General features: G+C 44.9%; 1 protein-coding gene and 1 long non-coding RNA gene across 5 annotated transcripts in view; one reads left to right on the top strand and one right to left on the bottom strand.

Annotated features, from left to right (window-relative positions):
• Window positions 1-26,700, bottom strand: part of LOC135898808 (uncharacterized) — a 190,169-nt gene that overhangs the window by 98,889 nt on the left and 64,580 nt on the right. For both annotated transcript variants that reach the window (XR_010563415.2, XR_011512753.1), the window contains one exon: window positions 8,043-8,230. This is a non-coding gene — a long non-coding RNA (uncharacterized lncRNA). The remainder of the gene's footprint in view (window positions 1-8,042; window positions 8,231-26,700) is intronic.
• On the top strand, window positions 41-26,700 carry LOC135898806 (alpha-tocopherol transfer protein-like). 3 transcript variants are annotated; one of them, XM_065427976.1, is made up of 8 exons: window positions 41-63; window positions 4,023-4,204; window positions 8,077-8,168; window positions 12,055-12,188; window positions 12,875-13,126; window positions 24,539-24,732; window positions 25,199-25,309; window positions 26,191-26,700. In XM_065427976.1, the coding sequence occupies exons 3-8, from the start codon at window positions 8,095-8,097 to the stop codon at window positions 26,419-26,421; spliced, it is 996 nt and encodes a 331-aa protein (XP_065284048.1). In that variant the 5' UTR covers window positions 41-63; window positions 4,023-4,204; window positions 8,077-8,094; the 3' UTR covers window positions 26,422-26,700. The 3 variants fall into 3 exon arrangements, with proteins under 3 accessions (XP_065284048.1, XP_065284047.1, XP_065284049.1); XM_065427975.2 differs by lacking the exon at window positions 41-63 and adding an exon at window positions 3,476-3,626; XM_065427977.1 differs by lacking the exons at window positions 41-63; window positions 8,077-8,168 and adding an exon at window positions 3,479-3,626.

Genomic DNA, 26,700 nt, shown 5'->3' with positions numbered 1-26,700 from the left:
TGACTGCAGAGGAGCGTCGTTCAGTACCGACCACGTCTGCTGGAGGAACTTGTGAAAATAGCGGTGAGCATGTGGGACGCGTTTCCGGTGTATACTCGCGGTGCGGTGCCGCCGCCTGGCGTGCGTGCGTTGGTTTTGCGGTGTCGAGTGACCACAGGGAAGATCCGGTCACAGCACCTCCTATGTGTTTGCCTATAAAAACTTCTAAAAAACAAAACGTACTTTCCAAGTCTTTAACCATTAAATCCATTACCCCGTTACAGCGGACCATACTTATTTGACAAATATTTTTTAGGCGCATACAAGCCGTATAGTTAGTAACAATTATATAGTTCTTCTAAGCCATAGTTATTCATTTATTAATTTATTTATTTCGTTTAATTTCCTCGTTTGTTCATGATCAAGGCGAGTATTCGTTGAGGCTGTGCGATGGGGACTAGAAGTGCGTTACTGGGCACGAGCCTTTCTAACGCTTCCCTGACAGCGCCTGCGAGTATTTCGTGCTCCGTAACTAGACGTCATTCCCTCGGAACATATTTTTCCTGGTGCAGCTCGCGTTTGCGGCCTAGCACGGTTACATTGGCGAGCCCAGAATGTCATCGGTTGCCGGCTAAAGTTGGCTAAAGATATTTCATATGCTTTGCCTAATTACGTGACACGCGTTTTTTGACGCGTTTCAATATGTAAGAATTACGCCTCTTTCTTCGAGGCCAGGTGTCAACAGGCGAGTGCGTACATTTGACCGAAATGGATTGATCTAAACGTGACCAAATCCAGGGCAAAAAAAAAAATCTTGTAAATTTAGGCACGCTCTCTTTGCGCGGCTGTTGTGCGATGAATCGTGATTCTTGCTGCTAGCTTTAGCGGACCATCTGGACCATTGCCACTAAACTTGAATTAATTGATAAATGAATCAATCAACCGATGAACCAATCGACCAAGGAGCCTCTTATTTGTCTATGGAATATTAAAGAGGACGAAATGGAAGTCTGCTGGTATTTGTGCTTGTAAAAAGGTAAATGGTCTACACATTTTCAATGTTTATCTACTGAATGAAGGATTTGCTATCAATCCCGCGTGATTTCTGTAAAAAAAATACGAAAAAAATATATATAGGAACCAGAAACATTACTAAACCAGTACTAACCTAAACCTAACCTACCTAAACCAGTACTAACCAGTACTAAAAGTGACCGCTCCGTGGGAAAGACGCCACTGCTGAACGAGTATAGAAGCACGAATCCACGTTATATGCGTCCTTTGCAAAAGCGGAGGCAATCCTCCTGTTTCCAACACCAGAGCTATAATGCCGCGCACAGGCATGCGATATAAATATAAGCTCTAAAATTTCAAAAACATTGCACCCATGTTTTGCACCCATGCGTGAAGAGGCGGACGTTACCTGCGTAACAAATCGCCGTACATACAAGTGACAAATTAAATAAACTCTACTAATCAACTTTTTTAATGATTTACTCTAGCTGCCCATGCTTCAGGGGCGAAACTGAAGCCGATCAGTAGTGATATCAAGCCCGCTCAGAAAAATGCCTAAGTCAACATACCACCAGTTTCGAGATAGGTGGCATTAAACTGTTCTAGGAAATATATTGTCCTTCTAGTAACAGTTCACCAAAAGCGTGATTCAAGCAGTTGGGGATGGTCTTAACCGCAATGTCAATGCATTCTTTTGCATATTTAGTAGTAAGATATCTCGAAAGGTGGCTTCAGCTGAACAGGTCGAATCACGCTAGACAAGGCCCGTAATTAAAGGCAAAACTGCTGAAACTATACTTACACAAAGAAAAAAAATACGCGTTTTAGTGGCAACATACAATACGCGTTTTAGTGGCAACATGTTTACTTCATGGGCATAAAACGCCTCTTGTGTGTGTGTGTGTGTGTGCGTGTGTGTGTGTGTGTGCGTGTGTCTGTGGTGTGCGTGTGTGTGTGTCAGTGTGCGTGTGTGTGTCAGTGTGTGTGCGTGCGTGTGTGTGTGTGTGCGTGTGTGTGCGTGTGCGTGTGTGTGTGTGTGCGTGTGCGTGTGTGTGTGTGTGTTTTGTTTGTGGAATACGAGGATGAATACGAGGTGTAACACGAAACAGTGACATCTGTAATTTGTGATTGATTACACGCACGTAACAAATAGCGCATTCAGGTTGGTTGATTTATGGAATAATTGATTTATTATGCGCACACAAGAAGGAGGCTCCGATAGTGGGAGAGGAGCAGGGGGTTTTGCCACGCGAACCATCACCATCTTGCATCGTTGTGGGCACCCGTGCTATACCACCGACAGAGGCAAAAAGTAGTGATAGAGAGAAGTAATGGAGGGATGCAGAAATATGTGACATAACTGAGGAATTGTCGCGTCCACGACCAACATGCATATTGAATTAAACGCACTCTTTAAAACACACGTTTAACGAGGTGCGAACGATGGGATCCTGACTTGGTATGCTCGGCTGTAAATGAATCATTCTGGAGGGGTTGGGAAAAGACATAGCATAGTGCGATTTATGTTCTCCTGTGAGCAGCTTCTGCTACGATTTACACATCAGGAATCCGTCAGCAGTCCCCATACGATTGTGTAGGCAGCCAATTGATGATAAAATTTACCGTGTTAATTTATATCTGAAAACGTAGAAATTTTTGTGTCTTTATGTCAAAAAGCACTATCACTTTCCTATAAGGTCAGCCTTTCTTGGAATAGTGCATCATGGCTGAAGAAAGCAGGTTGCAATACCAACGATTAAGTTTTCTGATACGGGCAGGACACAAGATTCTAACGCGTCCCAACAACAACAACAACAACAACAGAAAAAAGATAGCCAAGGACGACTGCTCGATCTGATACGGGCCTCACGCAAGCTCCTAACGTGTTCTAACAACAACAACAATATCAGAAAAGAGATAGTCAAGGACGACTGCTCGATCCGAGAATCGCATCACCACGAATATGCCGGTATACGCATGCACTGCAAACATTGCCAACTCTCAACAAGGTCTGAGGAAACCTCGTCGCTGCACTGTTTTAGATCCCGCTATTAGTCTGCTGACGTTTCCGTGTCCGCTGACGTTTGAGGTCACATTGTTAACGTTAGTGTAGACCTCGAACGTCATTATAGCTTATGAGATAGAAATCGGCCAGACAGATGTGATCGCCCTAGGGTAATCGAAAGTGCTTTGCGTGTTTTGCATACACACGGAAGTGACAGAAATGGCGACAACATACACACCCAGCACGCACGCCCAGACACACACACGTAAATTGCGCAGCTTCGCTTGAATGTAACTACTAGCCTCATCTGCCTGCCCGCTAATATACATTGGCACGTAAACATCATTGGAAGATAACTTGCGAACCTATGGCCTTGAGCGTTAGCTCAAACAAGGAGAACTGGAGAAGCAGAAAAAATAAAGAAAAAGAGAGAGAGAGAGACAGAGAGAGAGAGAGAGAGAGAGGGGGGGGGGTCTAGCGCAGCAATGCAGGCGGGTGAGGAAAATGGCCGCACCACCACAACAACGAGTTGAGAGAAAGCCGCGTTGCCGGGCCAATACAACTCCACGTTGACAGCCGACGTAACGGCAGCAGTTCTGCACCATCAACCGCGGTTCGCACCGATCAGGTACGTACGAAACCTTTCTTGCTGCAGTGTGCGTGCTGCTCTTGGTTGAGTTGCACGCGCTGACTTTAAAGAATATGGTGTTGCAAAGAAAAGCAGGGGATGTGGCCTCGAGTAGTGTTGAGTTTAAGTCTTTATGCGTCGCCGGTGGTTAGGTTTTGCTTTCGTGTTAGGAATGGATCGCTCAAGGTCGGAGCAACCCGTCTAGGACCACGACCTTCCCTCGTGGTGTAAATGAACCCGATACCATTTACTATAACTGCGGACAGCATGCCGAATATAAAGAAGTAAGCAGGCCTGAGGAGGTTGAGGAAGCGGGGAGGGAGGTCCCGACTTCCAAGGCCACAACGCTAGAGTATATTGCGCGTTAACATTTATATGGGATCGCCTGCTTCGCAGTTGGTCGACACGGCTCGACGCCCGAAGCGCCAAGAAGCGAATACGCCATTCTTACGAGCCGTCGGGTTGGCTCACGGAAATATTAGTGGCTGCCGTCGGCGAAACTTTGTCCCACGAGGCGAGAAACTTCAACTGTGAAATCAGGACAACGTGAAGCGACCAGGAGAGAAAGAGTATTGACGGTATGTGCATTTTTCTGTAACCATGATAGAAATTCTGAAATGATTTGTTTATTGATTTTTTAAAGGAATACGGTAGACACGGTTTTCTTTCATCATGAATTGACTATGGATTGTTAGAAGAGTAATGCGCTGAATGGTACTTGCATCGAGCGTCATTTCATTTATTAGCGATGGTAGCGCGCAAAATGTCACGTTGGCTCTGTTCAACCGTGTTGTACAAAGCTTCCTAACACTCTGAATTATCAAAGCGAAGCTTTTCTTGCCAATCTCGCTGCGTTTGGGCGTGGATCTTCAGTATCTGCCCAGATATACTTGTCGAGATACAGGGTGTTTCTTTTTAGGCTGCACCAAACCTTTAAAATTACAATAATATAAATCACGGCAACGTTAATGTTTACCATTCGAGTGTTGGGATTGGTGACCTCTAGATATAGAGCAATTTCCGCACTCATGTGCGCAATTAGCAAAGTTACGCGAATTAACTTTCTAATTATTAACAATAGGTGGCTATAGGACCGTTTTAAGAGTGTTTGGCGCCACGTGTCTACTTCCACCGACTAAATGGCGTTCCGGGCTTTTGGATGGGTACGACGTTCAGTGAAATTCACTTTCTCCGGGAAAGCTGTCTCAAACGCGCGCGTGCGATATGTGTAAATAAAGGTGCGTAAACTAAAACAGATATGAAAATAACTCACTGAATGAAGGGGCAAAATATTAAAGGAATACTACAAGGGCAGCAAAGACAGCCTGCTAAATGTAACGGGAGCGGAGTGCACTCAACACAGCTTTATCCCTGGAGGCCACTGCTCTGCAAGCTACATGCTAGCACGCACGCACGCACGCACGCACGCACGCACGCACGCACGCACGCACGCACGCACGCACGCACGCACGCGCACACACACACACACACACACACACACGCACGCACGCACGCACGCACGCACGCACGCACGCACACACACACACGCGCGCACGCGCGCACACACATACACACACACACACACAAAGTGTTGTTCCCATGACATGCCTTTAAAAGAATGGTTCAAACTGATGGCCATTCATGACAGCACACATTATCAACCTGTCTTTGTCGGAATCCGAGACTCGCTTGAGCATTGCAGGTTGAATTGCAGCACATGCAGCAATGATTCTTGCTTTCAGGTCTTTCACAGCGGCAGGTTCAGTGGCGTAACGAACATTCTTCACATATCCGCGGAGGAACAAATCTAGAGGGTAAAGGGCCTGCATAACGTAGCGGCCACCGAGCGGGTCCATTTCGTCCTATCCACTGAAGAGGGGAAAGCGCTGAGATGGCACGATCCAAGCCTATAGAAGAGAAATGCGGAGAAGCGCCGTTGTGTTGGTGCCAAGTGTCTTTCAAGAGGATTAGAGGCAGTTCAGCGATGAATTCTCCTACGGCTTATTTCAGTATCTGCTCACTGTATAACGTCCCAGTGAGTGTGCCATCAAAAAATACGGCCCGATATCTTTGTTATTGTAAATTCCGCACTACCCGTTAACCGACCATCGTACTGGTGGTTGTGCTTAAGGAGCCAGTGATTTACATTTCCCAACAATGCGTATTGTGAATGTTCATAACCAAATTTCGACAAACCTGGGCTTCATCTGTCCAAATTATTTTCTTGGGGAAATCTGGATCTCCATCAAGTTGAATCGGCGCCCAATCGCAAAATTCCAGGCGTCTCAAGGAGTCCGTGTCTCTTAGTTCTTGGTGCAGGCTCACATGAAATGGGTACAATTGATGCTTCACGGGGACTCTCCACACTGTTGTGACATTTGCTCCAGAAGACTCGGTAACTTATCGCGTGCTCGTTTCGGGCTTTGTCACAGACTATCCGAGTATGGATTATTCGAACTTTCTGCTTATCACATATATTCTTTCGGTGCCCGCTTTTTCATTAGCGAGCCAGTTGCAGCAAAAAACGTTGAACACGCGTATAAACGATGCGTGCGCAGGAACGCGCTGACCTGGATGACGGGCGTAATAGTATTATGCCGCTAGACGAGCGTTTCTGTTCATATTCAAATAAGCGACCACCATGTCACTTTTTATCTTTAACCGACAGCCTAGTATTGACCAGTGCAGCCTCTCTGAGCAATGTGTCAATCGCACTCGACAAACAGCGGGGTTGGCGCTACAGCGCCAACGTGGCGGCCAACGGCATAACGAAGCAAATCGGGCGGCCAGCTGGCATTGAAGCGCTAGGCCAACGCCGCAGACAACGAGGAGACAACGCAAGCTGCTCGCGGGGTCGGACTGGCGGTGACCTCAGATGCGTCACGAGAGCCGGGGGGCGGCGGCACCGACGACACAGACGGTCTTTTTCCAACCGGTTTCGGTTTCAAGGAGCCTGCAGCCAAGGGGAACTAATAGCTCGCGCAGCTCCCGCATGAACTCCGCTATTCAAGATTTGATCGTTGGGGTAGGTAGTGTCGAGTACTGGCCCCAAAATATTCACTTGCTGTAGCCACCTATTGTTGATAATTATAAAGTTAATTAGCGTAACTTCGCTAATTGCGCGCAAGTGCGGAAATCCCTCTGTATCCATAGAGGCCGCTAATCCGTACCCTCGTATGGTAAACATAGCGTTACCGTGATTTATATTTTTCGAACTTTAAAACATTGGTGTAGCGTAAAAAAAAAACGCTATATATACGAAGCCTATATGTGCTCCGAATGCAAGTACGAGCCAATGGGCTTATATAGCTCTTATGCTGACCACCAAAGTAGTGCAAGTAAGCGCACGTAATGTCGGCTCGCAGGCATCTCTATAGAGCACCGACCTCTTAATGGGATAGCGCATTATGTTTAGGAACTTCTTAGCTTTACGTCATTTATTATGCTTTAGTTATTCAGTGTGTGCCACAGGTTGTGTGGCCGTATCTTGGCTAATCCTCCGCATTGCATATGAGCCACTGCAGAACGGTAACCTTCCACAGTGAAACAACAAAAGGTACCTCAACATCCTCGGCGCCAAGAACAAACGCCTTCAAGCACGTAATTCCTTTTTTAAAGCGAAACTTGGCACGCTTTCTTTCGCAGTGTTTGGTGCGTCTGCCAGATCAGCTTCCTGCAGAGTAATGGGGAGCGGTCCGGGACGCACAATAGCCATACGCATGCGCGCACAGATGCACGCGCGCACACGCGCACTCTACTCTCATTCGTAAAAGGTGTACGATGAGGAGCCAAAACTAGTGAACCCGTTAATGATCGGATACGTCGAACTTGTCCAAACATTTCTTGTTTTCGGTTACCCTCACGCTTCTGCGGTAACTCGCGTTGCAATTGTACACGTCATTATTTCTTTGTAGCACATGCTAAGATGACGGAAATGTGACAGCGTCATCTGTTCAGCACACTTCCCATAAAAACCTGTTTTATTCTGTCTTCTATTGCCACCCAGTGATGATATACGCGCGTGTGCCCCTATGCATTGTGCCCAATTCACACACGCACCTAGGAGCGTGAGGGCTCGAGGTCATCCACGCTCGCTGATCGGAAACCACTTGCGTGATTTTCAAGTTAGCATTATGATGACTGTTTGGTTTGAAAATCCGTATACAAATACAACAGGGAGAAGAAGGCGGTAAAGAACTAGCTAACAACTGCCACAAAAAGGAGCACAACAGAAATGGAAGAACATTAGAAGACATCAACAGACAGACTAAATAACAAGACGACAAATCCCGAAGAAAATGTGTTTAGAAAACGAGGTCACGCCGCCGCATCCCAACTTTAAATTTCTATACATACATGGCGGGTCTCACGGCATCTATTTTCTGTATACACTGCGGTGAACCAGAAACAACTGACCATTTTCTCCTTGCTTGCCGACGATTTCCTTCAGTAAGAAGATGGTTGCTCAATGGACCTTATAAGCGAGCTTGGCCTCAGCATGGATGTCCCCGTCCTGCTTTTCTTTGACGCTTTCACCTTGAGGTACAGTCACCGGAACGTTTCCATTGCTATTCCAATATTCTTGACACCCATCGGCTGTCTTCCTAAAAAGTAAATTTATGATAGTTATTTATCTATTTTTTTTCATTCACTCTGGTAAGATGACCATTCCTCTTTGTATACCGAGCAGTAATACGTCTTTCGCTACTAGATCTTTTTTTATCTTTCTAAACTTCTACACGTTTTGTGGAAACCGCTTAATTCATGACCAATCCCCACGGTGACTATGTGCCACTGCCACCCAGGAACAGGAACAACAACCATTAAGCTTTAAAGAAGCCGAGTAGTGTATGCCGAAATCGTACACTCGATAATGACACTCATTGGTATGGTATGGTAAAACTTTATTCTAGTCCTTAGGAACGCGCGTCGGCACATAGCGGGCCGATCCTACGTCGGTACATAAAGGCCGAGCCTCTCTGCTGCATCGCGCCCCAAATGGACAGCCAATAGCTGTGTTTCAAGATCAGGGCTGTTTAGGGCAGCCTCCCATTTGGACGCCGCGACGCCGTTGCCATCGCGTGACGCGTGGCACCGCCTGAACATATGCTCTAAATTGACTACGCCTGAGCATAGCTGACAGATATTGGTCGATTGTATCTCTGGATAGATTCTGCGTAACAGTACGGGGTAAGGGTATGCCCCGACTTGGAGTAACCTCAGTGTTAAAGCCTGTGGTCGGCCTAGTTTCCTACGTGGTGGAGGATACCGTCTCCGTCCCATGTAAAAATGTTTGGTAAATTCGTTATATGAGGAGGGAGTGTCCCGATTGTCCATAACCTCAGCGCCGTGCCACCCAGTAGCTACGCGGTTGACGACTCCTCGTGCAGCTCTACTAGCCGACTTGAAGGTTGGCGGCGCGCCCTCGATCGGCCCCATGTGTGCGGGGAACCAGATAATCGTGAGTGACTTGTCCCGCAGGACCTGCTCCGTAACGGTGTCCTTGACGAACGTTCGGACAGCCGTCCTCGAATCGCTGTAGATCATGGTCGTTTTGTCATCCAGCAGGGTCGGGGCTGTCGCCACCCGTTCCGTCACCTCGGCCGACTTCGTTCGAACCATCGTAGAGTACGTGGTTTTCACATCGTTATCAATGCCCAACGCTACGAACGACGTCCCATCGGGGTACCAGGCAGCTTCGACAAAACAGCAGTCCCGAACCCGTTTCTGAGCCTCGACCAGGAGAGCCTTGGTACTTGCTCGTCTCCGACCAACGTTATGGTCAGGATGAACGTTGTGTGGAATTGAAGCGATGACGATGCATTTACTCTGTTCTCGAGGGAGACCTCAAAAGCGACACTCGATTTCCGCCAGAAAAACCCCTTGCTCTCGCAGGATGCTCCTACCCGCTTGGGTGGACAGCCTACCGTATTGGGCCTTCTCCCTCGCTTCCGTAATCTCTTCCAGCGTGCTGTGCATGCCGAAACGCATCAGCCTCTTCGAGCTTGTGTACATGGGGAGCCCGAAGGCCCTCTTGATAGTCAACCAGATCAATGTGTTGAGCTTGTCCCTCTCCAACCGTTGCCGATTCCGCATGGCCGCCACGTAGGTAAAATGAATCATCAGAAAGGCGTGCACCATTCTCACGAGATTGTCCTCTCCAAGGTCCTGTTGCCGGCTGGCAACTCTCCGTATGAGTGTGATATCATTAGCCATTTTCCTCGTTAGTTTAGACAACGTCAGGTTATCGGAGCTGTTCAATTCGATCGTCATACCCAGGACCTGGAGGGAGTCTACCCCAGGGATGACACCATCCTTACTTGTCATTAGAATGATGTCAACGTCCTCAACCGGTTTCCAACCCTTCGGTTTTGGCCCATTCGGCTGGGTCTGTAAAGATGTTCTGATTTCTGGGATAAATACCGAAGACCGTTCGGCTTGAGATATTCTTCCGTGATCTCGATGGCGTCCTGCAATGCAGCCGCCACTCGTCCGTCACTGCCTCCGGTACACTAAATGGTGACGTCGTCGGCATGTATTGTGTGATTAATGCCGTCGACTTCGGAGCGTCTCCTCGAAAGACCGATCATGGTAAGGTTAAAGAGGGTTGGGGATATGATAGACCCCTGTGGCGTCCCTCTGCAACCCAGCTAACCAAATCGGAAACGAAGTCTCCCGCCCTGAGAGTGGCTTCTCTGCCCGCAAAGAACGATCTCGTACAGTCGTGGAAGTGCTTGCCCATCCCGAGGCTAGAGATTTGGTTCAAGGCAAATGAGAAGAGAACGTTAGCATAGGCCTTCTCCAGGTCTAATCCGACTATGGCTCTAGTGTTCCTCGTGTTGCGGTCAATGACTTTACTTTTGGGCTTCATGACATCCTGCGTTGACAGTCTAGGACGAAAGCCTATCATATTGTGCATGTAAATATTCCGGTTTTCCAGGTATTGCGCAACCCTGTTTAAGATTGCTGGTTCGGCCACCTTGCCAACCAACGAACTTAGTAAAATCGGTCGCAGATGGTCTAGATTGGCGGACTTGCCCGGCTTGGGGATGAGGATGGTGGTAGCCCTCTTCCACATCTCCCGGTACTCTTCCGTCTTTCCACATGTGGTCGATGACGTCCTTCAGGTACTCCACCGACTTGTCGTACAAGTTCCTCAATGCTTTGTTTATAACTCTATCCGGACCCGGGGCCGACCCTCCCTTTAAATCGTGCAGGGCCTGCTGAATCTCCTCGACACCAAACACCGGCTACAGCTCCGGATTCGTGACGCCGCCATATTCTAGGACAGGGGGCCCCGGACAGGAAGCTACCGGCAAATACTTCTCGATCAACCTTACCATCACCTCTTCATCCGAGGATTCTCACCTGGCCCCGTGCAGCACTTTTCCCAGCGTGCTCCGCTGGATCCACTTGGTGTCAATCTCATCCAGCAGGTGTTTGAGGAGGTTCCAGAACCCACCACTCTGTATCTGGGCGTCAATCGAGTAACACACTTCGTCCCATTGCTGTCTGAAAAGGACCTTGAAGTGTACTTCGATGCTTCCATTGACCTCGGCAATCTTCTTGCGGAGCCTTCGATTGAGCCGCTTACCCTTCCACCTGGCCAGAAGGAATTGCTTGGCCTAGAGTAGGCGGGCCAGCCTGCTGTCCATCTTCGCCACCTGAAGGTCCGTGCTAACATCCTTGGTGGCGCACTCAAGGACAGTGGCCGAGACGTAGTGGTCACTGCCGAAGTCTATGTTAAGGTTCGTCCATTTCACCTCCGCCACTGCCCTGACGAAAGTGAGGTCCAGAATCGTGTCCCTGCTAGACGACGTACCACAATTTGTATGGAAGGCAGGGGTCATGATCAACATTAGGTCCAAGTTCATCGCCTCTCGCGATAGGTCCTCCCCTTTACGGCTTTTATACGGGTAGCTGCACGTATGATACGGAGCGTTGAAGCCACCCGCCACAACCAGGGGGGGCACCTCTGGCAAGCTGTGCTGCTTTGGAGACGAGGAATTTGAAGCGTTGCCTTAGATCCTTGGGACTGCTGTACACGTTCAGAAAATAGATACTCTCTCTGCTCGCTGGGCTGGGGATAATTTCTGTCATAACGGGTTCAACCTTGTTCGACGCCAGCCTTAGGTCGTGAACGACGATCGTTGGTCTTTTGCTTATCAGTAACCCGCTCCTCTTCCTTCTTCGTGCTTTACGACAGGCCGGTAGTCGGCAGCACGACGCTGCTGGTATTTCCTGCAAGAGTACTACGTGTGGCCTATTACGGCTCTTGCAAATTAACTATGGTAGTGGTGGTGATAAACTTTATTGAAAGGGGGAAGGGTAAAGAGGGACGTGGCTGAGCGTTAGGGCTCAAGTAAGGCCCTGGGCCTGCTTGGTCTTTTCCGCCCAGTCTATGAAAAATAGTTTTCTTTCATTACAGTACGATGAAGGACAAAGAGAAGAATGTTTCCGATGATGCGTCTTACGCACTTCAGGACGGCCCCACTAGTAGTTTGGAAGAAATGACAAACACGAAGCAAGACGCAATGCTACAACTGCGCGAACTCATTGCAGGTGAGTCCATATCTCAACGTCCCATACCTGATGCCCAGGTGGTTTGGAGGTTGTTTTTTTCATACAGACACGGTCCTTGTGGCTGAAAAGTGGGCACACTGGAGCCAACTCAGCTTCTAGTGTTCACTTCAGCTCCCGCACAGCGTCTGTCAATTGTGTAATTCAATTGACAGACGTGTCCTCCAAGTGTCCTCCAAGATATTTCCAGACAATCAAGTGTCCTCCAAGATATTTCCTGCAGGACCAGACGCTATGGCGTTTGGTTGCGGCTAAACAATCAAGCATACGTAAGACGCAGTGCGAAATAAACGGAATCTAACAGGCCTACCTCTCGGTAGTAACATTTGAGTTGAAGAACGGAATAGGACCAGTCTTTCTATTGACCTTAGAGCTTCAGGGAAGTTGTAACTATATATGTTTCTGCTATGTTTGCCTGGAACAGTTGCACACCTATCAATAAAGGATAGAACATTTGAAAAGAGCACCATTAAGCACATTAAAAGGAGCACAAACATTTGCACATCTATCGATCAATACAGACGCCAACCAGTTCTTGAACAAAGACAATGTTAGTATTAGGAAGACAATAGAACGAACTTAAATGTGTTCAGTATACTTCTAGTTGTGAAAAAAGAAGGCAACGCGTTTCCGGTTTGCCTTTTTTAACGTGCTTGTTTGAATTTCAGGTGAAACCCGACTCCATTGCCCTACAAACGACGCTTTTCTCGGCAAGTTTCTGCGAGCTCGAGATTACAACGTCGAGTGCTCGTTCAAGAACATCAAGAACTACTTCAAAGTACGAAGCGACTGCCCCGAATTATTTGACAGGCTGGATCCAGATTCTGCTTTCTTCGACACCATTTGTCGTGAGCACAAGCTAGTTACAGTGTCTCGGAAAAAAGACCCCAAAGGAAGGGCCGTTATTTCGTTGAATCTTGGTAAGCACGTGCTGTCTACATCTTCGTACCTTTAGTATGACAGGTCGTGTTCAATTGTTCAACTGGCAATTATGCATCAGGAAAATTGAACCTTTGGCCTCTTGCACGGCGTGAGATATATAATCTTTGGGTGAGGACACTAGCGAGGCACGATCGACCATAAAGTAGCAATGACGTGCGCTCGTCTGTTTTGTAACGGCAGCGGTATCTATCGGTGGGAGGATGCAACTGGAAGACCGAAAATGTTTTATGTACCTTTGCTATAGGAACGGGCGCTTCGTGAGAAATCAGTTACAGACGGTCGCCCTTTCTGCTGCGCCACCTCAGATGCATATAGCCGCAATTGCCGGGAGCTCCCAATAGGCGCCCTTTTCTCTTCGCCGGTGACCTACTCTCGCCACGTCACTCAATCATTTAGGATTTCGCGCGAAGCACTTGTTATCTCAACGAGAGATAAGACCTTTGCTCTTTTGAAGTTGCGTTGTACCGCGGATAGATAGCCGCTGCCGTCAATGGACCGACGGGCGCGCGACGTTGTTACGTTATCATGTCGATCGTTCCTCGCAAGCAAACCGAGAGGTGTCTCCGACTAAGGAGTACACACTACACTGTTAACACGGTTGCACCCTTTGGGGGTGAATATTTGTCCCACAACAATAATCGTCATCTGCCTTGCTTGCGTTTCCTTTCTTGAAAACTCGGCGCTCGCTACTTCCCTGCACTCTAAAAACAGTTTCACCCTTTGGGGCGTATATTTGTCCCACAACGATAATCGCCATCCGTCTTGCCCGCGTTTCCTTTCTTTAACGCTGCGAGCCGGGTACTTCTCAGTCACGAACGGCATGCGCGTTATCAGTGTGACGCAGCATTCTCGACAGGAAAGTAGCGAGCGCCGAGTTTTCAAGAAAGGAAACGCAAGCAAGGCAGTTCACGATTATCGTTGTGGGACAAATATGCACCGCAAAGGGTGCAAATTGTATTTAGAGTGTGTCAAGAACGCTGCCTCACACTGATAACGCGCATGCCGTTCGTGACTGGGAATACCGGGCTCGCAGCGTTAAAGAAAGGAAACGCGGGCAAGACAGATGACAATTATTGTTGTGGGACAAGATACGCCCCAAAGGGTGTAAATTTTTGTAAGAGTGTAAGGAAGGTTTACACCCTTTGATTTGTATCTTGCCACACAACAATAAACGCCATCTTTGTTGTCCGCATTTCCTTTCTTTAACGCTGCGAGCCCGGTACTTTGCAGTAACGAACGGCATGCGCCGTTATCAGCATGACATAGCATTGCCGACTGGAAAGTAGCTGGCGCGGCGTTTTTAAGATAGTAAACGCAAGAAAGGGGGATGACGATTATTGTTTTGTGGCAGATATACACCCTAAAGGGTGTAAAATTTTTTTAGAGCGTATACAGGGCGTCCCACATAACTTGAGTTAAGAATTTAAGAATGAAAGGCGCGTCGGAAGCGAATGTAACCGAACGCATACTGTTCGCAATAGCCTATAGTGACTCAGACAAGTTTTGTTTTCCCGAGAATTCACTAAATAATTATGCTTAATTACCCAACTTTCTAATTATTGGCGATCGACCCCACGTATGATACGAAGATTTGTAGAGCACCTTCAGAAAGCACCGATCGAGTTGTTTCCTTGACGATACGTCTCACGTAGTCATTTTTTTCGGGTCGCAAAGAAAGCCCGCGAAATATAAAAAAAAAACCGCTTGACAGAGCGTTTGCGCAGTGGTATTGTACTGTTCTCAAGCGTGCGTTCGGTGAACAAGGTCGGCTTCATAGCGACCGGCGACAGGGGGGCGGCAGGGCGTTCTTTATTTCATCGGCAGTGCTCGGCCAGCAGCATGCATTTTCGCCGTCATGCGGCTTTTTTTACGAATGTAATCTTTTTTTACGACCACCAGTCTAAGAAGTGCTTCTTCATTTCAGTCACTCTGTATGTGTCACCAATTTCAAACATTCACGAGTGTACGGACCTCTGCCTACACATGGGCCACATTCCATGCCACCATAACGGTGCTACCACTTCTAATATGACAGCAAGCTGGTGTACATATACAAATGTGGTAGCATGGCTGAGCGAAAAGAGAAAGCAAGCGCACAAAAAAAGAAGGGAAGAACACTTCGGCGAAAGTGACAAACTTGAACCTAGAACCGTTCTATTTTTTTTTTCGAAGTAGTAAAGTTCCGTTTCAACGCAGGTTGGCGCAAGCATAACGTTTTTACAGCGGAGCTCTTAAGGGCTAAATTCCCCATATCGCGCCTGCGTGTAGAACAAAATCCCGAAGCTAGTACAATGCCGGGCCGACCCGCGGCGGAAGTGAGGCAGGCGCTAAATGTTTCCCATATAAACGTGAGCCGATCCCAAAGATGTCGCAATGACGGGCCGACTCCCGGCGGAGGTGCAGTTTTCCATTAAGGGTCCCACCATACACAGCTTCGCTCGTCATCCTTCTTCAAAAAGTGGAACAGCACTGAGTTCTTTTGTGGTTTCTGGTTTAGCTTTGGTTCGTAACCCTGCAAGTTGCCATATGTATTTCCGGTCTCTCTACCACGTGGCGCTGCTCTCGCGTGTGCTCTTGATCGCTGCACGTTCACAAGCTTGCCAAGGGATGGAAAGTAGGGCGAATTGGAACTGTGACATATCTTTAGTTTATAGCGAGAAAGGACAAAGACGAAGACTAGAAGCAAGACCGTCGTGCATAACGAGGGTCTCGAATCCGGCAACACTGATGCCTTCAGGTGACATGTGTGAATTTATTGACTAGTTGCCTACAGCCAAAAAAGATCCCGTACACGTGACTCCTGCGGTAGAAAGGATGCTCCACATCCGCCGCCAAAGTTTGTGAGTGGTGGTGCAGGCTAACACTCCCAGGGTTAGTTCTAGTAGTAAAACATAAATACCCAAGAAAATAGATGGGAAAATGGCGCCGCGGTAGCTCAAATGGTAGAGCATCGCGCGCATAATGCGATGGCGTGGAATCGTTCCCCACCTGCGGCAAGTTGTTCTTTCATCCACTTTCATTTCCATTAATTTGTCACTTGTTTGATTCAGTAAGTACAAGTAATTTCCCCTATGCTGTCCTTGGTCTCATTGTATGTTGGCTTCCTATAAATAATAACGCAATGCTCTGTGTTATTGTGAAAAAGAAATAGAAATTTGCGTAAACATTTCCCCCGTGAAATGCTCCTCATGCGTATGTGGGATTTTCTAATGCATACATACATACATACATACATACATACATACATACATACATACATACATACATACATACATACATACATACATACATACATACATACATACATACATACATACATACATACATACATACATACATACATACATACATACATACATACATACATACATACATACATACATACATACATACATACATACATACATGCATACATACATGCATGCATGCATGCATGCATGCATGCATGCATACATACATACATACATACATACATACATACATACATACATACATACATACATACATACATACATACATACATACATACATACATACATACATGTATACACATACACATGTATGTATGTATACATACATACATACATGTGTACACATACACATGTATGCATGTATGTGTATGCACATGTATGTATGTATGTATGTATGTATGTATGTATGTATGTATGTATGTATGTATGTATGTATGTATGTATGTATGTATGTATGTATGTATGTATGTATGTATGTATGTATGTATGTATGTATTAGAAAACCCCACATACGCATAAGGAGCATTTCACGGGGAAATGTTTACGTAAATTTCTATTTCTTTTTCACAATAACACAGAGCATTGTGATAACCAAAGAAAACGCATTTTATTGAAAATATACTAAGAAATGGAATACGGATCGCTCATGCGTGGGTCTTTAAAAGCGGACGCACCCTCATCTGTCCTCTTAGTTGGCAGCAGTGCGTAGGCTGCGCGATCATTTACTAAAGGTATCTGCTTTTGCAGGTAAGCACCCGCCGGCAGATATTTCTTGTTCTTTTTGCGCGCTGCGGACTGCTGCCACACTTCTTACGCTTCCCACTTCTTATTGTTCAATTTGCCGTTCTTTTTTTTCCTAATATGTTTAAGGATTTCGCAAAAGCTATCGACGATTTTAAGCGCGAAATGAGATTAGAACTTCGTTCTGTGAAAGAGAGCGTGAAACTCTGCAGCGACGCTTGAGATGAGACGAAGATCACGTAGCTCTGAGGTCAAGGCACGGAGAAAGGAAGTCAGCGAACTTGTTAAGTCTAATGAAGGTTTGAGGAGCGAGAACAAGCGGTTGACACGACAAGTTGAACAGGTGCAGTGGTACACGAGGCTCAACAATTTGGAAGTAAAGGGTGTCAAGGCGAATGCAGAGCCTGTTGATATCATAAAATAAATTGCTGAAATTGTTGGCGAACCAGTCAGTGAATTAGACATCCATACATGTCACCGCATTCCCACTCGGAACTCGGATGAGACGAACATTATAGTTCGTTTTGTTCGACGAGAAAAAAACGAACACGTTGCTTTTTAAGGCAAGAAAACAGAGACTTAATAACAGTATGTTTGGTTCCTTGGATGGAGAAATGTCTATGTTAATGAGCATTTATCTCAGTTTAATAAGCAGTTGTGAGGTGCTGCCATGGCAAGCAAGAAATTAGTGTCGCGGAAATATGTCTGGACCATAGGGGGTAAGGTGTTCACACGTCAAAGTGAACTGACCGATGCTCTGATCATCACTGATCATGATGATCTGGTCATCATGATCTGGTAGGTAAATCTGGTAGCACTGATCATTTCTCTCTGGAGAAATGGCTCAGTGCTATTCATTTTAATGCTCGAAGTATCAAACACAAGGGTGACCACCTGAACTTGCTTTTTGCTTCCATAAAGCATAAATTTGAGTTTTTGGTGATTACAGAAACATGGCTAACATGTCATGAGGATCATTCGCACTTTGACAATTATACTTATAAGGAATTATTGAGGCTCACCTGCAAGGGTGGTGGTCTCACTGCCTATGTAAATGAATTGTACATACACTCTGTAATAGATTAATTTCGCGTAGTAGATTCTAATGTAGAATGGATTACTGTATCTACTAAAAATTTAGTGGTCGTTGCAATATACAGACCTCCTACTGGTAACAAACGGCACTTCTTCGACTTCTTAGAAAACTTACTGGTGTATCTAACTTCTACCGGATGCGTATTTATTTTTATGGGTGACATAAATATTAACTTATTGTCGAACGATTCATGTGCAACGGAATTCAATAATACCATTGCATCCTTTGCCTGCTGGAATTGTGTGTCTTTTCCCACAAGGGTAACTGTTGAAACAAGTAATCTACTACACGTATATATGACAAATATGGTGTCTAATAACATTCTCTCTAGTGTCCTATCCCATGACATCAACAATCATTTGCCAATCTTTTGCTTCCTGCCTGTCATGCACGACATAGAAGTGAAGATCCCACGGTTATACAGATTAATTAATGCTAATACGATGAGTATGTTCAAAGCATTAGGCGAAAGTTCATATTGGAATAATGTGTATGACACATCTGACGTAAACAAAGCATATACTGCATTTATTGAACAGTTTCTTTGGTGCTACAACAATGTCTTTCCACTAAAAGCAACTAAAATTTGCAAGCAGTTTAAAAAGCCTTGCAAGACTAGAGAACTATACTAAAGAATTAAAACGAAAAACCATTTGTATCACAAGTTTATCAAGACCGTTGATGCCAACACCCTCATTGAATTTAAGAAATACAGAAATGAAATTAACCAGGATAATAAAGTAGCTAAATCTACCTAATATATTGATCGGTTTACAAAAGCAGTCTGACAGCAGAAAGGTTTGGCGTGAAATTACCTTTTTAGCTAATAAATGTAATCCAGACCCGCCCCTTACTATTATGACAGTCAATAGGGAATTTACAGGCTCTGATCTCGCAACCACTTTCAATTATTTTTTCATTAATGTAGCAGATTCTATATGTACGTGGGTGACCACATCAGCGCCAGACGCACTGTCTAATCTAATCACTCCCTTACAAAATTCTATTGCGCTTATGCCAACTGCTACTCATGAAATAGGTTCATTAATTCATAAGGTAAAAAATCTTGTTTCACCTGGACTAGATGGTATACTAGCAGTACCTTTATCTATGTATGTGTCTTCCTTATCTTTATGTATCTTCTGAAATATGTGACGTCTTGTCTTACATCGCAAATCTTATGTTATAAAGCGGAGAGTACCCAGATCAGCTGAACATAGCACGTGTATGTCCAGTTTACAAAATTGGGGCGCAAGAATGGCATATCTAATTATAGACCCATTTCGTTTCTACCCGTTCTATCAAAAGTCATTGAAGGTGTCATTAATACTCGTCTCGTAATTTTTTTCCATAAGTTCATTGTTATTACTTCCTCGCAGTATGGATTTATGAAAAACAAATCAACAGAGCAGATGCTGTTAACAGTAAAAGAAAAAAATTATTAAGAATATCGAAATGTAACAGTACACTCTTGGCCTTTTCTTAGATTTTCGAAAGGCCATTTGATTGCGTTCATCACAACACCCTGCTACGCAAGCTTAACAGCTATGGCATACGTGGTATTGCATGTGACTTGCTAAAGAGCTATTTAAATAACAGATTGCAGTATGTTCAGGTTAATGGCATACCCTCACAGAAATTGGCAATTCAGCATCGTGTTCCTCGAGGATCAACATTAGGACCGTTATTGTTTTTAGTATACATAAATGATATGGATAACATATCCGAATCGCCTAATCTGGTCATGTACGCTGACGATACGAATATATTTTTCTCATCCCACTCCTTGTCCCAAATGGAGGCTACGGCAAATGCATATTGAAGGACGCTACATAACGGGTTATTGACGAATAGGCTAAGCCCTAATTTATCAAAGACAAACTACATTATTTTTCATCCTACTAATACAGTAGAAAGTATCACTCTGAAAGTTGTCTACGAGCATACTGAATTAAAGCGAGGTTCAAACTGGAAATTTCTTGGTGTTTGGTTCAATGAGAATCTTTCTTGGAATTTTCCCACCACCAAATTATTGTGCGATCTAAGTAAAATAGTCGGTTGTTTGTATAAGATATCAAATATATCCATGTATTACGCACTCCTGCACTCAAGGTTATCATACGTACTGTATTCTTGTTTGGGGAACTACGACGTCCAGCAATTACCTTAAACTAATTTCACTTCAGAAACGCGCTTTGCGTGCTATTGAGGGGTTTCATGACCGACCTTCAGATTTACCTACGTCACCGCTATTTCAAAAATATGGCATCCTTAAAGTACAAGAAGTGTGTAATTTCTGTCTAGTTAAGTACATCCATCGTCATAAATTGCTCTTTCCTTGTCAAGATAATTCCAGCAGCCGATATGCTTACCAGACAAAACGTAAGCTTGTTCCAATCACACGCACCAATTACGGCAAGCAAACACTAAGCTACCGAATTCCCAAGGTAATAAATCAATTTCCCTTTAAAACTGAAAATTTCCTTCCAAAAAAAGTTTTAAATCAACAATTAAAAAATGCCTATTGGAACTAACGGAATGAGTTATTTATTTGGTCGGCAAACTTTGTATTTATTCGTATTTATTTTACTATCCTTGAGATGTTCTTTTTCTAACGCACATGTTGCAAGCTTTATGATATTGTTTCTGCGTCTTAGGACTGACATCTTTATGTTTGTAAAAAGATTATGTATCTTAATATCGCTCACACGATAAGTTGTGTATGCGATTTAGTTATTCTTTTCTAGTACAAACTTCACGCATGTTAACTTACTGCGTCATGCTTTTTACAAAGGTTGAGAAATTCATTGTGAATGTGTTGTGAACTGATCGTGCATAGTGCCAGCTGTTCTACGGGTGACCAGGACCTTGCCAGGCTCTTGCCTTTTGTCTTGGCGCCCTCTTTTCGCCGAAAAGAAATAAACTTTCATTTTCATTTTCATCATGAAGGAAAGAAAGGATAACTTCATGTATGGCAAATCAGTTCTGCGGAAGCCCACAAGGTGCACGGAGGAAATTTCATGAAAGGGAAGAGAGGAAGCGATGAAAGGGAAGCTACAAAGAAAAACCAAAGGGGTTTCTGCGAAAAAAAAACTTCGCTGTATAAGAAAAATTTTTAAATAAAGAAATCTCCCAGACCAGGACAAATATTCATTCAACGTCGAAGCTTTCGATCTGAAAAACCCGTTGGACTTGCTGTGTAGGTTCGGGCCACAGTCAGGTGCATGATAATTTTTTCCTCCTATGCATACCTACGTATGACTAGCTATCGCAAGCAAAGATTTGCCTGATTGCGTACCTCGGACGTAAATATAATACCGAAAAGGGCTTCACGAACCAGTGTGAAGGCTGTTTATAACTTTCCGTGGTAAGGTAAAAAAATAATAATAATAAAATAATAATAATAAAGAAAGAAAGTGCGCAGACGAGCTGCCTGGCTGAAATCACAAAGAAAGTGTTCGCGACTCGCGCTGCCGCCATTAATATTGCGTACATAAACGTGATTGCAGGAGCAGCGCCTTGGCACTTAAGCGTGAGTATGCAAAGCCCAGACACGGTGTTTCCTTTAATCACTCCAAATAATATCTCCTCTCAGGCACAACGACTACAACTTCTTGACTCATTCTGATCACGAGCCCATTTGAAAAATATTAACAAACGATCCATGACGCTTAAGTACTATTTTAGTGTGACCGTACTCGTGAGGTATATTAGAGTGTATGTGCCACCGAAGCTAGAAATATTGAACGAAAAAAAAGAAGGAAAAGAATAAATTTGAAAAAACTTATTTATTTATTTTTTAATTTGCTTTTACTAGCGGTCAGTACTCAAAGCTACATCACGGCTATAACAATCTTACCGTCGTACAGCACACACTATACCTTTACAAACCATGGGGCGAACTGCGGCTTCAATGAAGTCTATTATGCAATGTACAACATTGGAAGACTTTTCGGGGTCATTTTGGCACAGTCTGCGCATTATGCTATATTCCTACACGTTTACACCTCGATGATTTAGATTGTCATTGCTGAAGCAGTAACGTAGTTTTCACAACTGTAACACAATAAACGGTCATTCGCCTCCTTTTGTTTATCGCATCCCGACAGATTAGCAAAGCTCCTGTTTCATAAAACAATAGCTTGCGTTCGTGATAAATCGAAATCAATAAGGTTTGAGAATACTGGGTAATAGTAAAAGACTAAAAATATTTAAAGCCCTGTTGCTTTCCCTCCCAAAATGGAAGGAAAATAGTGCTTGTTCTGCACTTTTGAGGACCATGTGTTACACAGAATGGTGCAGTCTACGCACAACGGTTTTGTGCATGGACAAGCGAGCAGCCTAAAGAGGCCCTAGATAGTAACACCAAACCAGCTTTAAGCGACAGAGCATTCCTTAATAACTATTATCATAAATTTGGGTGAAAACTCTTGATGAATAACTGAAAAAAATGACTGGCCCCATTTTTCTTTTCTTTTTCTTTGTAGCTTTCGAGTAAATTTTTTTTCAACCTCAGCATGACGCAACGGATTTAAAAGTATTTTCTCGTATTTGGGCCGTTGTGATTAAGGATACATTTTCCTCACTTGCTATCTTGACCAGCTTCGTTAGCTAAGTGGCTATGACGTTGTGCTGCTCAGCATGATGTATGTGGTTCGATGCCGGCCACTGAAGCCGCATTTCGACAGAGGTGGAATTCAATAACACTTGTGTACCGCTATGCGGGTGCGTGCTAAAGGATCCCAGCAGATAAAAAATCCTCATATCGTAGTTCTGGCAGGTGAAAAAACTTTGGAATATAATTCTAACTTGCTACGTTCAATGTTTGTTTCCTTTAGGCCGCAACAATTTAAAGTCCAACTTTAACCAAGACAAACTACCTATAGGTGGCAGGGAACGTTGACAAACTCTATGACGTGCGGGCGTTTTGGTTAGGGAACTTCGGGACGTCGTTGCCGCCTGCCTATCACATTTTTAGTCTTTCGTAACCAGACTTTCCATTGAGGTTAACATCCCCACCTTTCTCACTCATTTCGTCTCTCTTTCTCTCTCTCTCTCTCTCTCTCTCCTGGCTTACTATTGGTACGTTCGACTGGATGCTTTCGAGCACTTTAGAGTGCTCTCACCGTGCGATTTAAATTCGGCTTGTCGAAATCGAGTGCGTGGAACACAACCCCCTGGTTCATTCAGGGCGCCGTGCTCTGGCTCAGAACGCCAGGAGGCGCTTCCACATTCAGGCCGAGAGCGCTACAGAGATCAGACAGAAACTGGATCACGTGGCTACTAGGGCTGCTTTGGGTGCCGCTAGAACGTTCGGCTCGGGCTGGCTTTAGCTGGGTCCTATCTAGAGAAGGCGCTGCGCAGCTGCAAGTCGAGTTGAAGCATTGTAGGCACCAGTCGAATGTACTATAGGTCTCCGTTCACTGTCAGAGAGTCCGTTTGTCATCGCAGATGCGTAGTTCGCTGACGCAGCCAAAGATATTATACCTATTAAGTCTACCTTTAACATTTACTTTCTAAGAGAAATAATCACATCGCCACCTCTGCCTGCGTGAGGAATAAGCGAACCATGTACAAGGACAGAAAACGCGAGCAGGTCATTAAAGTAAGAAATTTCAACCAACAGAGATATTGCAACACTGCGCTGCGATGCACTGCGTCACCATTCGGTGAAAGACGACGCTGTCATCACAGGTGCAACAATACGCACAACTCAAAAAGTAACGCGTTAAGGTCTTAGGAATGGGCTCACTAACCTGTGTGTGCCTTCTTTTTGGCCTGGAACATCCTGAAGACACTAACCAGTTTACGCTTGCGGGCTTTCTGCATCACTGTTTGTTAGGCATATTGACAGACCTGACAACATGCCTAAAGTCAACGTTTCACTAGGCTTGATTTTTAAATAGCGAGCGCTAATTACACGTGAAGCGTCGATTAGAGAATAGACAGTTATCATGTGAGAGAGTCAGAAAAGGTGTTAAGAAGCATGGTGATGACATTCTGCTGAAATTCCGCTGACGATTAAATTATCAAGCGTTTTCCTTAGAACACAGATGCAGCATTTCCTATAGCTGTGATGAACACGCGAATAAGATTTTCTTTCAAATGCGGAAGCTTAGACAACAAGCCATGCATTTTTCTTGGGGTGAAGAACTACTCCGAATGATTTTCCTTGGACTAATTCGGAAATTCAAAATCTATTGGTTTCAAGAAAGAAAGCTGAGGAAATGCTTCCTGCACCCAGATTAAAAGAAGGCGATGACATAATCTACATTTGCACGATCTCTTCTTTCTCCTTTTAGGAGCTTGGAACACCAGCATCTGTTCATTGAATGACTTTTTCCGAGCCGGTATAGTTCACGTCGAACACGTTCTCTTTGATGAAGAAGTTCAAGCCGACGGTGTCGTGTTTGTGATGGACTTTAAGGACCTTGGCATCTACCATTTGACCCAGTTCACGCCACCAGTCATCAAAAGGCTCTTCAGGCTTCTGCAGGTGAGCAGTTCTTTTGTAAGCGGCGTATTCGACCATGAAGCTCTTCACTTGAGCGTAACATAATACACACCAAAGGTAATTTACTGCAGTGGTGTGCTACAGTGGCACGTCAGGTGGGCAAGCACGGACTCAAGCGACAACCATATACAAACATTTTGACCTGTGGTACTCCACCACTGGCTGTGGTGTTGTCTTGGTGTGGACGAGGTCGCAGATCCATTTTCCAGCCACGGCGAACACATTTCTGTCGGAGCATAATGCAGAAACTTTCGTGCACCATGATTCGGGTGCACGGTTTGACCATAGTACTTAAAATTTTGCGCAGGGATGGCAAATATTCAGGATTAGCAGAAATGGTGTTTAATGTTCGGTTACAATTCTAGAAATCTTAGCTTACATTATCAGTACTGCCTATTGCCTAAGTTGAAGCCTTGTAGAAATTATTAATGGATTGATTCTTTTTCAGGATTGCTTTCCATTGCGGATAAAAGGAATATATGTAATAAACAATCCCACTTTATTTGATATCCTGTTCGCAATCGCCAAGCATTTCATGAAAGCCAAGCTGGTCAGCAGGGTGAGGTACTTTTTATTTACCTTCTCGCGTGATTGCAGTTATGTTCGAATACGTGTAAATATTATAAAACAGTAAACGGTGAGACAGCGGAATTCTTTTAACTGCACTAAACTAACTGATCAAAAATGCCTGAACGCTCAGTGAACTTCGGTGTGTCGTATATTGAAGGTGATAGGCTGAATATAGCCGTGAAACTGTTAACCTACAAAACCGGCGACGTATGTTATCTCGTTCGTAAAATACTCTACTAGCATCAAAAATTTTATCCACAACTTAACCATGGTCTGTAACAGCTGGTATAAGGATCATGTCTTAAGTCAGAACAAACCAACCAGCGGAAGCTCCGAGGAAACGACACTAGTCAGTGGAGCCAACGGCAGCACAATTTCGATGCCGGAAATGAGCATTGACAACCGCCTCTGAGGAGGCCTGGCCATGAGCCAAAGCATCTTGCCCTGGAGAGAGAGAGAGAGAGTTTACTTTACATATGAGTTAAAAATAAGGTACAAGCCCTCGGTCCGGCGTCTCGCTGTCGTTTCTGTGATTAATTCCGCCAGGTACGCCTAAATTTTGCCCTGATAGACGGTGGCCTGAGTCAATCAGTAAACCGTGAGTGAAGCATGAAGTGGGCATTGTGGGAAGTGGTGGGAGTTCCGCATTGTATATGTATGCGGTGTTAGGGTATCCTCAGCAAGCTTGACTCTCATGCCAATGAAAAGTTGGCCAGAGCGCCGCCGCCACAGGCAGTAGTCTTTGGAATGTACTCAATGATTTCGCATGATGCGAGAGAATACGGGATTACTTCTACGCGAGGGTTTCTTATCATTCACCGACATTAGAAGGGCCACGCAAATTCATGCCTGCCGTATCACTGCTTCCAGACTGTAATTTTCGGCACTGACTGGAAGAAACTGCGATACCTGGTACCGGATGACGTCATTCCCGAGGAAGGTGGTGGCACGCTCGGAACCTACGACTACGACGCTATGGAAAGGAACTTGAAGAGCAGCACCGAATACTTCAGGGAAATGAGTAGCTACGGATATCTACACAAGCCGAATGTATGTGCAGATTCTGAAGGATCCGAAGAAGAGGAACATACTGCGTTGTGAATAGTATGGCAGTCACTTTGTACAGGGAGTAACTTGCGCCTTCGTTTTTTCTTGCTCTGACGTTCGGCAGGCTCTGTTTGTGCACAAGTTTGCAGGGTAAACCTACTTTATGGGGTCGTGACTTACTTGCATGTGACGTCTTGCGCGAATGAATAAACGTTCCGCCGAAGCTAGCATATGTCAGAGAAAAGAACAAACTCATCTCAAACAGTCGCTGGTTCATCTTTGTGTGAAAAGCACGTTTGTTCAAAAAAAAAATAATAATAAGTGCATGGGTGA

This window comes from Dermacentor albipictus, chromosome 3 (assembly GCF_038994185.2).
Source record: "Dermacentor albipictus isolate Rhodes 1998 colony chromosome 3, USDA_Dalb.pri_finalv2, whole genome shotgun sequence".
Classification (NCBI taxonomy): domain Eukaryota; kingdom Metazoa; phylum Arthropoda; class Arachnida; order Ixodida; family Ixodidae; genus Dermacentor; species Dermacentor albipictus.
Note: the sequence above shows the minus strand (reverse complement) of the source record. Positions and strands in the feature narration are given on the sequence as shown.